At 56.0% G+C, this 17773-nt stretch overlaps 1 protein-coding gene across 6 annotated transcripts in view; it reads right to left on the bottom strand.

The window, feature by feature from the left end:
* The window catches only part of PLXNA1 (plexin A1), a 233419-nt gene that overhangs the window by 175508 nt on the left and 40138 nt on the right, over nt 1–17773 (bottom strand). For all 6 annotated transcript variants that reach the window (XM_090022932.1, XM_090022938.1, XM_090022936.1 and 3 more), the window contains exon 3: nt 10420–10602. In XM_090022932.1, the coding sequence (XP_089879058.1) occupies nt 10420–10602 (183 nt within the window). The remainder of the gene's footprint in view (nt 1–10419; nt 10603–17773) is intronic.

Raw genomic sequence — 17773 nt, 5'->3', positions numbered from 1 at the left:
GAATCCAGCAGGAGACAGAGAAATGCCTGCAAGGCCCCTGACCAAAGGTGCTTCCTCCCATCTCTGCCAGCCTCTCACCCCAGCCTCTCTGAGAACCTGCCAAGCTCATCACACCAGTGAAGGGGCCTGGAGATCTTGTGTTATCTAGGGCAAGACAGGTAGTAGGAGGTACCTGGAAGAACCCACAGCTAGAGTTTTTAGAGGTACATAGCTTGTCCTAACCTCCCAAGAGGGTGACTAGGGACACTGGGGCAGTTCAGCCACATCTGGATCCTTAATGGGTCATCAGCCACTGTGACCACCACCACCTCTGCCCCTCCACAACAGCAGCTCTTAGCTAGTCAGCAGTACAGCAAACATGGAGCCTTATTTCCCTGCGCATGCGAGTGTGTGTGGGGTCACGATGACCCACTTTGCCTGGAGAGGTTATTTATTTTATTGCGATTATTCTTAAAGGAAGAAGAGCCAAAGAAAGCAGAGGTGGGGCCAGCCTGGGCTGACAGTCCGTGGGAGAGAATAAACAAGATGGGGAGAGCACGAGCTGGGGGGAGCTGACTCCAGCAGAGTCGCTCCCTCCCACGTCTGTCCGCACGGAGGGAACAGGGTCATAGGGATTAAAACAGCAACTGACAGGCCGATGCAGACAAAGAAACAGGCCACAGCAAAAGCCACTCTGACACCTCCAAAGCCACTGCCCCCAAGCCAGCTGGTCCCAGGACAGGGCCTGCCTCAGCAGACCTCAAGCACATGAATTAACCCCTCCAGGACTGGACTGTGTTGCTAGCCTATTAAATGCAGCGAACTAGGTACCTGCAGCCAGGGCTGGAAGGGAGCAAATGGAGATCACCCCCCTCCACTCCCCAGGTCTTTCCATCTTTCATTCCCAAGTGACACATTTCTGAGGGTGGCTTGGAAAATGCCTCTCCATACCTCATCATCATCACCAACGGGGTGAAAGCTGCCCCTGGGGAACAGCAAGGCTGGAGACTCAAACCGGTGACATCTGTTACATCCACATTTGAAGGAATTAAAAGCTTTGTGATTCAGGATTGGAGACAGACTTCCTTCCCCCCACAACCCACATCCCTATCCCAGGCCTGGTACCCCACTGTTGTCCTCCCAAGCAGGACAACATCAGAGTTTTATTACTGCCCAGACCTTTGCTGAGGCAGCTGCAGCCACTCCTCACAAAGCTCTGGCCACTGTCACTGCCGCTTCTCAGCTCCCTGCAGGCAACCAGAACTTAACACATGAATGATGGTCACTGTACCAGGGATGGAGGCCTTGGTGCCCAGTGTGAAGAGCCCACCTGGTTTTCAGAGGGCAAGTGCCCAGCGCTTTTTAAGAACAAAGCTCGTGTGTTAAGCTGGGCACCAATATCACCAGCTACCTTGGCAACTGCTGGCTAGGAGCATATAGATGGTAGGGGCAAGGTAGATCAAACAACACCTCCGCGGGATAAGACAGGAAGGAAGGAACAGGACAGTGAAGCCACCACCCCACACAGCAGCCAGGAAGCGAGAGAGCACCATACAAAGGTCTAACACAACCAACCACTTTTCCGGGAGCCCAAAAGACTATCAGTGGCTAACAGCAGCCTTGAGAATGACCACAGCTGGTGCCAAGGCCACCCTGATTGGGAAGACACCTGCAGTCCATGTGAACCATTCTGTCACACCTATGAGGAAAGTCCCATTCCAGGGCATCCCCAGGAACAGAGCCCTAAAATCTGGGGTCATCCCAGAGAAGTCAGCACCGCACGACTCATCCCAGCAGCAGCAAAAATCCCCACACAGCAGGTGGGCTGGCACAGGCAGTCACAAAGACAGAGCAGGGGCAGGTCACTCAGTGAGGGAAGAACCGCTCTGCTCTGTGGCAGGCAGGTAAAGCCTCCACATTTCCCAGAGCCACCCAAGGGCTGCCTGGACAAAGCCTGTGGCACCGTGGCCCAGTAGGAAGCCCGGTGCCACCTGTTTTCTAGCACCCCGGGGCAGAGGGCAGAGTTCTCAGCAGGACTTGAGCCTTGGGCCTGGTGGATGGGATAAGTCATCACCCTTTGCCTCAGTCTTTGGCCAGGCAATGCCTGCTATATTCTCAAAACCCATTCGTAGAGGAAGGAAAGAAGCACCATGTGCCTGAGGGTGGAAGGAAAGCTCCCTCTGCCCACAATTACCACCTCCCACGTCTGCCCAAGGCACCAGCAACAGCATGAAAACTCCTATGGGCACCACCCAGCCACTCGTACACCACGGTTTGGCCCTGATCACACTCCCACTACAGGGTTAAACCGTGGTCTGACTGTCCACAATGGGGCAGGACCCAGCCCTGACAGGACCCCGTCGCTCCCTCTCATTCGCCTCATCCCTGCATCCCCCAAGAAGCCCACAAATGCCTATCTTGAAAGACGCAAGCTAAGACTCCAAAGCCCCTTGGATCCTAGCTAATCCTCTTCCAAAAGGTGAGTGCAGCTTAATCCCCCTCAGCTGAGTGACAGGCTGGCTTGTTAAAGCCCCAAGCCGGAGGCAAAAAGGCAGCAGGGCACCCGCTCTCCTCGCCTCCATCAATATTGCATGGGCCTCCAGTGGCCTGAGGCCTATTGTGAGCTGGAGGCCAGCTGGCTGCCCACATGGCACGGCTGAGTCCATGACCCACAAACAATCCTGTGCCAACCAAAGCTGGGTCAGACACCAGGACCAGGCCAGATGCCCGGCACAGACCCCGTGGCAGTGTCTGATCTGCGCTGCACAGAGCAGATGGCGGGCTCTGTTCCTAAGAGGGACACTGGGGCCACAGGGACTTCCGCTCCCACCGTGCAATGCTCCACCTGGATCTGAACAGCCATGGCAAACGAGAGGGCAGATCTGGCTTGCAATCTGTGGCCTGCACACAGCCCATGTAGGCAGGGCCTGGCACGGTTTTCCCCAGCTCGCTTTAAGCAGGCCTGGAACTGCCTGGGTGCACCTGGTACGCAGAGAGCAAGCCGGCAACGGCAGGTGCACATGTGCACCCAGGACGTAGCAACTGCACGTGGAGCTTCTTGCATGCGAGATGCTCAATGTACAAGGCAGCCCAGGGGAACCATAACTGCCTGTCGCAGGAAGGCAGGCTTGGCGCTTCCCTGGCAGAAGCCACCAACTAGGAGACCCATCTCGATCGCTGGGGATAGACCTGTTTATTCTGGAAAAGACAGAAGAGGCAGTGCTGGGTGATCCCCCTGCCTGTGACAATCCCCAAACCACAGAGGAAAAGCTATGGACACACTAGAGAACAGCAGAGGGAACTGCCTCAATCCCAGCCTGGCAGCATCACTCGCCATCATGCCATCACTCATCCTAGCAGTGACAAAACTTCCCCAGACAGCCCACAGCCGCACCGTGATGGAGAATGGGGCAGGGCTTGGGCCACTGGGAGGGCAGGGACCAGTGGTGCTGTCTGCCCTCACGCAGCAGCAAAAGCCTCCCAGATCTCACCGCTGCACAGCTCTGCCAATACACCTCGATCCCAACTTGCAGCCCCTCACCCCTTCCAGTCCCTGACCCACAGTCCCCTGCAGTTCCAGGGGTTGGGGAAAAGGGCTACAATCTCCCGCCCCCACAGCACTGCTAGCGCCCCTCACTCCTGCTCTAGCCAGTCCCGAGAGCCCTGGGACACAAGTCAACCCAAGCATTACACTCCTCATGGATTCACAGACCCATACACTGCCCACCCCACCAGCCCTGGGGCCTCGTGCTGTTCAAGCAGGTCCCTGTGCCCGGGAGGCCACAGGCTGCTCAGCAGCAAGAGGGGACGATGACAAGCCTGACGGGACAATCCTCCTGCCTGTGCAGGGTCAGGACGGAGGGCGAGGGGCAAGGGGAAGCTGGGGAGCAGAGACAGGATGGGGAAGTGCAGGTCAGGGGAGAGGCTACAGCTGTGCCAGCAACAGGTGCTGCCCAGCACCCAGGCTCTGAGAGGCAACTGTTTGTGGGCTGCCTAGAGAGCCGCCGCAGGCCGCTTGGCCTCCCTAGGACAAAGGAAGGATCTGTGTGCAAGGAGCGGCTGGGCCGAGTGTTGGGCTGCCCCGGCTCCCCCTTGACCTCGCCCCAGTTTCAGACGGTGAAATCAGAGACCCCTTTAACCCAGCATCCGCCTGGTGGGGAGCTCAGGGCAGCTCAGGGAGCAGCAGTCTTGCAAAGCCAGGGCTTTTCCCAGCATTTGGGGAGTCCAGACACCTGGAGTCATGAGGACGCATATTCCTGTGTGTTATTGCAGGGTCTAAGCCATCTCGTGGAAGGAAAAGCATTCACCTCTGCTCCACTCCCAGCAGCTGCCGCCACATTGTGCTGTAGCCCACTCGCATCAGCTTCCTGCCTCCAGCAGCAATCCACCTGGCCCTTTAGAAGAAAAGTGGCTGGGAGATGAAGGCAAAGGCAGCAGCACAAACTGGTACTGGTGGGAGCAGGGCAGAAGCAGCAGTGTCACAGACAGCATGTCTGTGCCAAGGGAGCTCTAGGAGGCAGGGGGCATCGTGGGGTAGGAGCAGCTGCCCCCCACCCATCTGAGACACCCCTCAGGCAGCAATGGGGTGGGACAGTCGTGACCCAGCCAGGGTCTCCCCCCACACTCATCCAGCCCCAGCCAGGAAAGCAGATAGCATCTGCTGCTGGGCAGGCAAGTGGTACTGCAGCTTCTACAGGGCAATGAGGGCTGCATGGGCCTGTGAGGGGCCTCCAGTCAAGCCCCCACGCTCATGCAGTAGGGCTGGGGTCCATGTCCTTGACGCACCAGAGGAGAAAAATGCCAGGCAGGGGGTGGGGACACAGCCTAGCCTGGGCACTGCCTTCCTCAGGGGGCTGCAGATGCTGCTGCCACCCCCAGGCAGGAATATGGGGCACCTTGGGAGGAGGAGACACCTGAGAGGGGAGGGAGATTAGCTGCCACAGTGCAAAGAAAGGTGTTTGCCAGAGGCACAGGGAAGCAGCTCATTGAGTTTGTCACCAGCGAGCGAGGGAGTTAGGACTGTTGGCATGAGGCAGGCAGGTGAAGGGGGGGAGGGCGGGAGCTACTACCAAGCTCCCAAACCGACCTGCACCCCAGCTGCAAGGGCCACTCAGTGCTACCTTGTGGTCTTCACTACATCTGAGCCACAAGACCTTGCCTCCCCACCTGTGTTGAACTCAGCATCATGCCAGGAAGCAATGCAAACCAGAGCCAGGCCCAGGGCACACACCCGCTACCTCCCCACAGGACAGCACTGAGGGCAGAAATGCCGTTTCCTGTGCAGCTCCTAGACCTCCCCCCACCCAAGATATGTTCACTCCCATGCAAGGGCCAAGTGGGGCGATCCCTCAACAGACCTGGGGCCCATCCTGGAAGCAGCACTAGATCCAGAGCTCCAAAGAGTACAGGCTCCGAGCAAAACTGAACCACGCTTACCCCAGGCTCCCTCCACCCCACCCATCCCTGCGCTCTGCAGAGATAGGGACCAGTGACTTCTCACAGGAGCTTCCTCAGGGTCTTGCCAGTAGAGGCGATAGCCATACCGCATCCTTTTGTCACACCTCCACCTCCGGAGGACAGCATGCCCCCAGCACCCAGAGAGCAGAGTCCTTGAGCCTCCAGATCCAGGAGGAAGGGAGAAAAGCAGGGGAAGCAATTCTCTTTTTGCCGCAGCAGCAGAGACAGCCAGAGCCAGGGTCTGGTTGCACAGGGCTCCCCAGGAAGATCAGGTAACTGCTGAGGCAGCACTTTCCCCACCCTCCAGGCCCAGCCAGACGGGCCCTGCTAGAAGGAACAGAGCTCTCCATACCACCCTGATGCTGCAAGGTTACCACAGGGGACAGGGGACGCAGGCCATCCCTCCCCCCTCCACAACACCCCCCCCTCCAGCAGCACTAATCCATCTGTACCTGGCCAGAGCAGTATGCCAGCCTAGCAGCCGCCCATGCCCTCTTTGTGAGCTCTCTGCTATTACAACTTCTCTCAAGGAACAATATCCCTCCCACAAAAGTACAGCAGCCCCTTAGCTGTAGATACACAAGTCCTCATGAACACCCAGCCCCAGACTCCCCACTAAAGGCTTCCTCCGTGTCAGAGGTGAACCTGTCTGGACAGGACTGCATCCACCTCTGTGCAGCTCCAGCACAGGAAGCCCTGATCCCCACGGGCCAATGGTCATTACAACCCACCTTCAAGAAAAGTGCAAGAATATAATAATGGCCACCCATAATGATCCAAGGGCCTCCATGGGATGATCTGGAAGAGGCTGCCTTTTCCTGCACAGTTGCCATTTCTCATGGCAGCCACGTTAAGCGGCAGCAGGGATGTGGCCAAACAGCCATGAGCAGAAGCGATGCCAGTTAAGAGAGCTGGGCCCATCGCAAGGATGGATCTCAGCCCCCTCAGAAGGACATACAGATTCTTCCTCTTCCACTTTGCTGTCCTGGCCCTTTCACATGTTGACCAACCCTCTGCCAGAGCAAACACTTCCCTACTGCCAGGGACCAGTGGAAGACAGGGGGCTCTTCCTATTGGAAGAGCCCAGACCGGTACCCAGCTTGATGGTGATGGAGCCTAGAGAGCCAGGCACAAACACTTCCCACACCACTCTGCACGGCAGAAGGGAAACCCAGGCCTTGTTCTCTTCAAGAAGCTGGCACAAAGGGGCTAAGATGAGGACACCTGCCCCCTGCAAACTGCACGGATTCATCACTTTGCCTCTCACTAACTCAACTTGTTCTCTTAAGCGCTTGAAAACCAGAGCCCATCCCACCCTCTGGACACAGGTGGGCTCCCTTATGCTGGCCCCCTGGAAAACCATCCATGGACACAGTGCAGCACACTCAAACATGGGCAGTCTCTACATGAACACAAGGCAGGCTGCCAGGACAATCATCTCCAGGCTAACCCAAGGCACAACTCCTGCCCAGCCTTGTGCCTCTCATTACCCAGATGCTCTTGGGCTGCTGCCCAGGCCCCTCTCCTCTCTAGCTACCATCACAGGATCATGGGAAGGGCAGGGAGCAAGGGAAGGGGATGGGTTAGATAAAGAGGCAGAAAAGGAGGGAAAGAAATTTGGCAGCTGAAAAGCAACCAGCAGGTTCAAGGGATAAATAAATACCCGTGTGTGTAGTGCTGTCTCAGTGGCTTCATGTGCCCTCCACCCACATGCCCTCCCCACCATGCACACTGGCACAGGCCTATTTAAAACCTGCAGTCTGAACGCCGGAGCAGGAGCGGCTGCTGGAAAGGCGACAGGAGTCACTTCAGAGCCCTTATCGATCAGGAAGGGAGGACAAGTTGCCTCTGTCAGCTCCCTGGCTTCCTGGAGGAGGCCCAAACCCCCACGCAGGCAGTATCCCAGGAGCCTGGCCCAGACAAACTGTGCTCTTGCCGGCTGCTCCAAGCCAGGGGCTGCTGACTCCTCTGATGGGGGAGATAATGCCAGGGAGGATGGAAACCTGAGGAGAAAGGGAGATGGAGGGGCAAATGGAGGGGAAGGAAGTCTCACGACAGAGGGCATCTTCAGAGAGGAGTGAGGCAAAGTAGTTAGAGCAGGGAACAGCCAGCACAGACTCCTGGATGCTATGATCAGATTGAGCACCAACTCACTTCATGTCTCCGGTCCTATGTGGCCTCAGTTTCTCCCTCTAAGAGGCTGACCCAGTGCAAAGAGGCCTGTGGGGACTTTTCTTTCATACTTCCTCAAGAAAAGCCTGGAAAACCACAGAGCTAGACCATGAGCTGCATTTCCTTGGGTGGAAGCAAACATTAATTGAGGTGGAGCCCAGGCTGCTGTCCCCATTGAATTCAGCCTAGTAGGCTCAAAGCCCTATTCTCTTCCCCTCCTCCTCCGCTGCCGGCAAACCATGGCTCCAAACCAGGAGCATAGGCTGTTCCCCTGTCTGTACCTGAGAGAAGCACGCATGTGAGGATGGGGAAGGGAGCCTGGGATCCCAGGAACGAAGGCACAAAAGGCTGCCTGGTCCTGCCTTCCAGCTGGGGGAAGGCACTGCCACCTGATGCTTCCCAGACACAGCAGATACCAGACAGGGAGAGGAGATAACCAACCAGCCAACCAACCAACCCTCCCCCAGCTTCTCCCAACACACTCCCCTCTTCCCCAACATCCACCCTGCCACCCACCCACAGTGGATCACACCCCTGAGGGCTGGATCTGGTGCTAGGCTTTGGCAGACAGCAGAAGACAGGGAGTTGCAGGGGCTGCTCTTGCTGAGCTCAGCACAGGCTGTGTTCAAGACACCATGCGAAGCAGATGCCTGTAAGGCCATTCAGCTCCCTGCAATGAAGCCAAGGGCCATGTGAGCAGCTCCATCCAAGTCCCCCCTTCACACCCCTAGCATTCACCCTCCGCCGGCGCCAGCCCCAGCCCCGCACAGTCCAACACCACTGTAATGACTTAACCACACTCTCATCCGGTCTTGCACTGGCCTGGGGCCAGTCGCTGCATTCCTGACCCAGTGAACCAGAAATCAGCACCTCTGCAAGCAGCCTCCTACCTCCAGGGCCAGGGGGCTCAAGCCATACATACTAGAGTGAAAAAGCACATTGCAGACATGGGGACACGGGGGAGACACATGCAGGGCAAGCTCAACCCATTGCCCAGCAGCAGAGAAAGGACTACAGCAAGGGAATACCCCAAAGCTCTGCTCCCAGCTCTATCATTGACTCATTGGGCAGAAATGGTGCATCTGTGTCCCCACAAATACAAGTGGGTGATCCTGACTCGCCACCAGAAGCCATGGTGGGGTAGGGAGGACAGAGGAGCACCTGGCTCCTATTTGAATGGCAAAACCCTGGAGATCAAAGCCTGGTCTTCCTTATCTGCTCCTGATCCAACACCCTTCCTAGCCTGCAAAGATCCTGTCCGCCACCCTGGCTAGACACAGGGCTGGGCAGAGGAAGCCCCCTTTTAGGTCATCCTCCAATTAACAGGGCTCTCTAAACAATAGCAGAGTCTCACCCAGACTCCTGGCTACCGGCTTTCCACAGCAATATGAATAGCCCTGCTGGGGAATGCTGTGCTCCCAGCCCCCCACTGTGATCACATTCCCAGGGAGCCATGGTGGCAGCTGCACAACAGCATGTCAGTTTGGAAAGTAGGGTCTCTCAGCCAATGCAAGCAAGGCCAAAGGAGTGCAGATCAGGCTATTCCTGGGCTAAGTACTGGGCAGAGCCAAACAGCCACATCCCCAGCCTATGGAAGAGCAAGCCCTAGGCCTGGACAGTCCAACAGGGCCCGGTCCCTTCTGCCACCAGCAGGATTGTACCAGGACCTGAAATACAGCTTGGCCTGACTGGGGATGCCATTAGTGCAGGCTGTGTTTATACATCCAACTGTCATTATAGGAACAATGTTATGATAACAGGAAATCCATGCCCTGTGGAGATGCAGAGAGGCACGCAGTGATTTGCTAAATTGCCACCGACAAGCAGCCTTTGTGTAGTGGGCGATGCAAGCTCCCCCACACTGTCTGCAGAAGGCCTGGGGCAGACAAAGAGGAACATGATGCATTTCCCTCCCACCCCCTGCCCCCCAGAGAGCTGCCCTGCCATGGGAGCTTATCCTTCATGTCCCACGCATGGAGCAAGAGAATCTGTCTCCACGCTCTCCCCACACAAGGGCAACATGTAACAGGTGGGCTGAAGCCCAGGTCTGAAGGCAGGGAAAGTAAAGGGACTGCCTTAGCAATGGACACTGACTAAGCGGACGCCACCACACACGACTTGAAAAAGAAACGTCTCAGCCAAGCTTGGGAGCACCACAGCTGCGAGGGTGAAGGGAAAACTCCTGCTCTGAGTTTCATCCTAGTCCAAAGGTGATGAATTGTGAAAGACCAGCAATTGCCTCAAGTTATTTTGGGCCTTTCTTTCTCCAGTTCCTCTTATTCAAGTCCTTTGGTCCAAATTCAGCATTTAAGTTAGACACCGAATTAGAGCTCCAAACAAGACAACAAGAGTTTCATCTGACCCAAGAAATGCCAACCTGTTCAAGCCCATGCTACCACCAGACAAGATGGCAGAGAGCAACCAAGCGCCACGGGCATGGACTCATCTGTGCAAACACAGCACAGCACCCCTCGGGGCAATGGCAAAGCTATCCCAGAATCGAGGCTCACAGGGTATAGATGAACACAACAAGCACAGGCCAACAGCATGACTCCAGCTCTCACTGAGCAAAGGAAGGATACCTCAGGGCAGCCACTTTCATAAGTTACAACCCTCCCACAAAGAAATGCTTTAATAAATATGGATGGCCGACAGGAGCAAAGGGATATGGCCCTTTACCCACACTGCCATTTTGTACCAAGAACATGCTATCCCCACCCCAGAGCACAGCACAGGCCCCAAATCTTGCCTCCAAGTCATCAAAAAGCTAGCTGGCCTCCTCACCCACAACCAGGCCAGAAGGTTGCCTACCTTTTTGATCCTCCCACTCCGAGTGCCAGCAAAGACCACTGTGTGCCCACGATAGTCATACGCCGCCACTGAGGTCATGCCGTCCTCCTTATCCACGAAAAGCGGCGTCCCCTCAATGGTGATCGTCCCCCCCAGCGGTTGGTTAAAATCCTGGCCGCAGAAATTGTCGTCGATCTGCAGAGGCTGTCGGAGAAGAGCGGAGAACAAGAGTGAGAGATGAGTTGTTTGTCAATACATTGACACGCTGCATAAACCACGATGCACAGCTTGCGGGGAGTGGGGAAGAGGGGCTGAGCTGTTGATTTAGAGCAATAACAAAGTGAGGAAATGATACGTGCCCACCTCTGCCACCACAGACTCATTCCTCCGAGGGGCAAAAGATCCCCTTCGCCTGAGCAGGTGATGAGACACTGAAAGCAAGAGCAAGGAAGCTGGCCTCAGATTAGACAGAGGATACCAAGGGGCTCTGCATCCCTTCCCCAGAGACTGCTCCTTGCGGGGAATTTTATGGCATCACAGGCAGTTTGCACACAGCAGCCTAGCACCAGGTCTGCTTATCTCAAGCTGGGATTCACCAGCCTCACAGTGCCCAGAAGACAGGTGACCATCAGGGGCCGTGAGACAAGGCCAGGGGATGTACACAGACACGCTGCCTCTGTGAGCGACCCCCACCCAGCCAGGACACCAAGGGAGACCACAAAAAGCCTCCCGGGGCAGGGGGCCTGTGGGAGAACCTGGGCAGCTGGGGCCAAACTCCAGCCTCCACCCTGCTGCCTGGGATTCAGCACAGGGAAGCAACAGGCTGACAGCCTAGCTTGCAGCAGTGCCCATTCCTACCCCACCGGACTGCCCATCCCATCTGCCTACAGGCTGCAGTGATTAGTTGCACACAACAGTCTTTAAGGCAGGACTGAAGGGACAACATGAAAAACTGGCCTTTGCTCCTGGCCTGGCTTCCAACCAACCACCACCAGCCCCAGGCTCGCCCTACACATGGCTCTAACTGATGCCCCTCCTTCCTAGCCTACAGCTACGTCCATCCCCAGCTCCCTCTGCTACACACAGCCCACTGCCCGTGCCCCTCATTCCTGACCTCTATCACCCCCTGCTAGGCCAGCCTTTGCTGGAAATTGCTCTCCAGACTTTCTGGCAGTTCAGGGCTAATTGCTGATCTGGCTCCTGGAGAGAACGGCCCCTGCCCTCACTCCCCATCTCTCGAGTCCTCCTCGGCACTGTCCTCCCACCCTGTGGATTCAATTACCCTGGCAGTTCTCAGCCTGAGGCCAGACACGAGGTTGCCAGTAGTTTTCCAGAGGAGTCACGAGCCTGCCTGGGCCGGAGCAGATTTGCTCAGCCCCTCGCAGCCAGCTCAAAGGCCCAGAGATGCAACAGGAACCAGTCCATCTCCTTGAAGTGTCTTTGCAGCTGATGCAAGGATTCTGGGGCACTTCGGAAGAGCAGCGGCTGTGGCGGGGGGTAAATTAGGAAGGCCTGGAGTACAGGCACTTGAGAACCCGCTGGAATCAGGTTTTCCTACAGTCCCCACAGCAGCTGCAGCAAGCACAGAGAAAGCTCCACTCCTCCCGTCCACCTGTCCTCACAGACGGAAACGGGGGAAAGTCCAGCAGCCCAATGGCTCCTGCTGCAGCTGAGGCTCGGCTCCCCTGGAGAGTCCTGTTACTAAATTAACAGGTATGGAGGGGAATGGGGGGGTTGTACTGCAGAACAGGAGACATGAAGTCTGCAGAGGCAGGAGAGTCACTGAAGCAGAGACCTCGAGTCCTGAATCACCCCCAAATCCAAAAGCAAGGCAAAGGCCCCAGCTCAGCGTGGAGCAGCATTGGGACTCCCCGAGTGGCCAAAGCTAGCGAGCGATCGTGGTAGAAAGAAAGCAGGAAAGTGGAGAGACTGGAGAAGAGAGCAGGACAGCCCCATCAGCATTCTTACCAGCCTGGCTGCCTGCCTCCCACTGAGCTCTCCGCCGAGGGAAAGAGAGCAGTGATTAAAAACCCCACAGCCTGGCTGCCTTGCTGCCTTTCCAGCAGCCAGCCTGAAGGTAAAGCAGGGGCATATTAATCCAGAGCATGCGCCAGGGCAGCATGCACCTCACTGGCAGAGCCATGCTGACTGACCCAACCTGGTCACTGCACAAAGCTGGCCTGAGCGTTTTAAGGCAAGCAAAGGCTGAGCCTGGGAAGTAAGAAAGGCCCAGGTAAAAGCTGCTCCCAGATCCAACTGCACTGCACTCTCCACTGGGCCTGTCCAGGCGCCTCCATGCAGTCTCACACTGGGAAGCACCATCATGCAGTGCCCCTCACCCAGTCCCTCTTGCCTGAAACATGCCCGCTCCCCCAAAAACAGGCAAAGCAGTCACCTCAAAGCATCCCCCAAATGTATCCCGGAGCCCCATGTCTCAGGCACGTGTGTGTGTGCTGTCACTGATTCAGGTAGTCCCCTCACCTCTACTCTGGGGTTTGGGGTCCACAGAGCAGGAACAAATGGGGAGCCAAGGGGATATGGGGGTGCTGCTGAATATGGCCCAGAGGAAGCCTAGACGGGACTTAACAGCTCATTCCAGCTACACAGCACCTTCAAAAACTCATCACTACCACATTCAGCAGAGCCCCCCTGCTTAGCTCCCTTGCCTAACCCCCCTTCCCTTCATAGCCTGGGGTCATGAGGGATTCATGCCCCCCTAAGCCCTGCCTGCCTTCTCACAGCCGTTGCTAGCTAGGCCAGTCCTCCCCGAGTGCAGTTCAGCTGGCGCCGGTTCAGGAATTCTCCTGGCTGGCTTGATCGTGGTCCAGGGGATTCATTGCACGATGTCATCTGGATCTGTACAGAGGCTCGAGGGGGGCACAGCTTTGCAACTTCACACCTGCTCGTTCTCCCCCATCCTCCCCTCTCAAGGCCACCCCTGAAAGAGAAAGCTGCATCTCCACTAGCTGTAACAAGAGGAATGCATTTGTAATCCACACACATTGCCCCGGCCCTGCACATTCCCCTGCAGCTTCCGGTGCATACCACTTCCTTCCCTTCCTGTGCTAAGCGGCTGGGGGGATTGCGGCTGCACAGCTGTGAAGCAGCTGCCATCATCTGCCCCAGAGGTGACTGCCTTTCAGCAGGGGGTGAAGCTGATCCCTGTACAGCGCTCTGAGCTGCAAAGGTGCTAGAAGAACATCTGAGGGTTATTCTCAGCGGGTGCACTCGGGGGTCTGTGCCCCTCCAAACAGACGTGGTCAGGCATCCCACACATCACATACCGGGGCGGCAGAAAGCTCGCTGCGGAACAGGCTCTAGCTCCTGTTGCGGGTGACCCGCGCCAGGCAGACCCGACTGGTCCCGCACAGAAGAGAGGAACTGAAGACCACAAAACCATGAACAGGGGAAGCAGAGTTCAAGGTCAGGGTTCTGGCTAGCTGACTGGTTTTGCTTCGAATAACTCCAAAGCTATGTTTCTCATCGCCAACCAGTGTCTAGGAGGGAAACTATATTGACCCCTCCCCAGCAGAAGGCGAGAATCTGTCACCGCGGCCAAGTGACGGCACAGCCACGGTGCCATCTGCAGTCTCCTGACACTCCAGATGAGATGAGGAGGTTGGCCAGCACGTGCTAGCCTCTGGGGCCCACACAGTGCATGACACTGGCTCCACAATCTCTCCTCACCTCAGAAGACGTAAGAAGCAACTCTTCCTGCTGTCACTCAGGTCTAGAAGGGACAACTTTATCAGAGTGCCAGCTGAAACAATTCAACCTTAAGGAGACGCTCTGTGGGTCCAGAGACCAGGAGCTTTTGCTCAAGCAAGTACACCAGCTTTTCTGGCTCCACCGGACCTGGTCATACTAGTAAACCCTACAGGACTGAACCCTGACCCCCAGCCACCAGCTATACTGATCCCCATTAGCCATGGGCACCCTCCAGTATTGAGGTACCCAGGTCACCCTCCAAAACCTCCATCATGCTCCCCCTGCTTTAGCTTGAAGTTCTGCCCTGGAGTACTGGCACGTCCTCTCCCCCCACCCAGTCGCAGATCACACAAATCTGAGTCAGACGGGACCAGCCAGAGAACTATGCCAGGCTAACACAATGCCGCGGCACCAGCAAGCAGCATCAAAGGAAAGCTCGGCACAGTGACGCAAGAGTTGCACTGGATGCCATGCCCCGACCTTCCTGAGAGACAACACACTCCCCAGCAAAGGTCCTGCCAAGACAAACAGAGGGCTGCCTTTATCAAGTACTTCACTTAACATACCAAAGCCTCCAGCAAACACTGCTCAGAAACCCTCCCTACCAGATCTTTGGGGAAATCCCCACCTTCCTTATAATGCCCTTTTCTCTTCCTAGTTCTCACAGATGCCCAAAGGGGCTAAGACTGGCTGACAAAACCCCCATTACCAGGGAAGAGACCAACTCAGAGGTCTGGAAGGTACAGGGGAAAGACAAGAGCCCAGACCAGGCATTTCAGGTCTGCAACATCAGCCAAAAAGATTAGAGGCCCACAGTGATTCCCATCCAGGCTGTGCCAAATATCATGAATTCAAAAGGTCCCAGGAGCCACCACACAAGGCTCCACCATCACTATTGGCACCAACAGGTCCCGAGCACAGCTAGACACAGGCATGAGCTAACCAGGTGGCTGCCAGGGGCCCGGGACAGAACGGGTACATGAAAATGGTAACTTTTTTCCCCACTGTCCATTATTATTATCAAAAAAGTTCACCCAGGGCCCTCCAGGAGTCTAGGTATGGCACTGGTCCCAAGGCTGCAACAACAGCAGAAACATCGAGACCTGAGTGAGCCACAGAGACTGAACTGTCTCTGCTTCCTGTGCGAGCTAGAAGCCTGCCCTCGCTCGCTGCACCCGCAGAGAGCAAGCACTAAACTCCAGAGCTAACACTGCTGAGGTACAGTCTCCCTGGGGACACAGGATTTACCACAGCTGACGGAGGCATAGTCCACCTCCTATACAATGCATCTGGCCAGCCAGACAATGCTCCAATGTGGGGGAAAGGGAACAGACTCCTGTGACCCCCCTGGTAGGCATGTCCCGGCAGGTTTGGCAGGCACAGCCGGGCCACAGCTCCCCTGCCAGCATCAGCTCACAGTGTTGTTGGTTAAACACTGTCCCACATTTGCAGATCCAGAAGAAGCTTTTACAAAAGGGAGCTGGAACAGCAGCCAAAAGGCATCGTAGCTCAGCCAGTGCCCGGAATTGGCAGAGACGAATGTAGGGCAATTTTCTCAAGCGTGCCTTTCACTGAGCACTGCGACTGCTGCCTAGGGTGAAGGGAGGGCAGTAGACCCAGGCGGTCCTTGCTCAGGAACCTGAGCCTGAAGGCCTCATTCCACATAGCTTCCAAAAAGCAGGAGGCAGCAAAGTGGAAACCCCTCTCTGTGCTTGTGCCTGGGGAGCTGATGAAGAAAAACAGGACGCAGCTGGGTTGGGTCAGGCATCTCCATCCAGTAAGAGGGCACTGAATGTCAGCTCATGACCCTGATCCACAGTGATCAAAGGACAGAGGTAATTATTTGCCAGTCCCATTAGGAGAATCACCATCTCATAGCAACGCCAAGGCCCCATACTCTTGACCTGGGGAACAGGACACAAGGCCCGTTCACCTGTAGGTCACCTGTACATTTTGTGAAAAAGAAAGTATCAGGATGCCCCTTTATAAATCCATAGTGCATCAACACCTTGGATACTGTGCCCAGGTCTGGTCCCCATGCTTCGAAAAGCATGTAGAAAAATTAGAGAAGATCCAGAGAAAGGCAACAAGGATAATTAACGGTATGGAGAGGCTTCCACATGAGGCTAGGCTCATTCAGTTTAGAAAAGAGATGCTTGAGAGGGAGCATAAGGTTTACAAAATACTAAGTGGCAAAGAGAAAGCGAATGGGGATTTATTACTGACTCTCTCAATAGAAGAACTAGTGGTCACAATATGAAACTGGTAGGTAGTAAGTTTAAAACTAACAAAAGGAAGTCCTTTTTCACATCATTAAGACATGAAACTCCTTGCCACATGCAGGTTAGCCACATCCAAAAAGGGGCTGGGCAAATTCTTGGAGGAAAGGGATATCTGCAGCTATTGAGCAAGGGGGCCAGGGATTCAGCCTTTGGATCAGACCCTCTGATCCAACCCCGGCAAGGGCTGGTGCAGAGCAGTCACCCTCCACCAGCCAGTTCATGTCTCCAGACACGCTGCTGTGAATCCCAGTCCCAGTGGTCCGGGCACCTGAGCAGGGAGACCCTCAAGGAGCCTGTATTCCTCACTCGTACCTAGAAAGAGTTGGAGACACCGCAGCAAGGGGGTGCCTGGGGCAGAAGGCTTGTCAGGTCTCCACCCGCGCAGCAGCTGCCGATCGAACGCCTTCTCCCCAGGGCTCAGATTCCCTAACATCCTGCACAAAGAAGGAATTTAAATGAAGTCATTCTCTCACCAGCACCGCACCCCCGGCCCCGACACAGGCCTGGCCACGTGGTGCTACCCAGGATGACAGAGATGATGGAGCACAGGGGTCAGGAACTGGGAAACTCCCTGAACCGTGAAATCTCTTTCTCTGTTCACCTCAGGAGGAGGAGAGCTGTTGCCCTGACAACGCCTGGTCCAGCAGCCTCTAACCACGGGTTCCAGGATCCAGGAGATGTGGGAAAAGATGGAGGAGGGACTGAGCCCTGAGAAGAGAGGTGAACGAAGGGGTGGGTCAGCTCAGTCACCCAGTAGGCCTCATCCCACCCCGATGGCATCCAGCAATGGCAATGTGCCACCATGGCACTGCTCCTGCAGAACCCAGCAGCGCCACCACAGCCCACGTGGGTTTATCTGTCCCACGCCTGTTCCCAGTGCGCCCACAGGTGCAAAGTGTTTGTCCAAGCCCTGAACAGGCAGCCACGAGCCCAGGTGAAGTCAGCACTTCCAGGAAAAGGACACATGTGCAGGGACCCCCAGGGGTTCTTGCTTAAAGAGGCTTCCTAAGCAGCTTGGAGTTCACAGGGGCGGGTTTGGGAAGCAACTGGCTCAGAACATGCTCTGCTCCCTGCGGGGTTTTGAAGCCATGCAGCATGTGTCTAACATATGGGGAAGTGCTGAGCTCCTGAGCTATTGGAGGCCAAGAGCCCAGCTCACAAGTCAGCCCCAGTCCCCCCTGCAAAATTTCCACCCCGTGACACTATGAAGTGGCACCTCTGTAGAGTGGCACACAGGGAATGCAGGCCCTCAGGTCAGTGGGTCATCTGGCACCAGCTCACTCCTACCCCTGGGGGAGGCCCTGGGTACAAGGCTAAGGGATAAAAAGGGTTAAAGCCTTAAAGGTACAGAGCCCTTCAGAGCAAAGGCAGACACTAGACACTGT

Source organism: Crocodylus siamensis, chromosome 11 (assembly GCF_052110815.1).
Source record: "Crocodylus siamensis isolate JL-2025a chromosome 11, ASM5211081v1, whole genome shotgun sequence".
Lineage (NCBI taxonomy): Eukaryota > Metazoa > Chordata > Crocodylia > Crocodylidae > Crocodylus > Crocodylus siamensis.
This window is presented reverse-complemented; position numbering and strand designations above follow the sequence as displayed.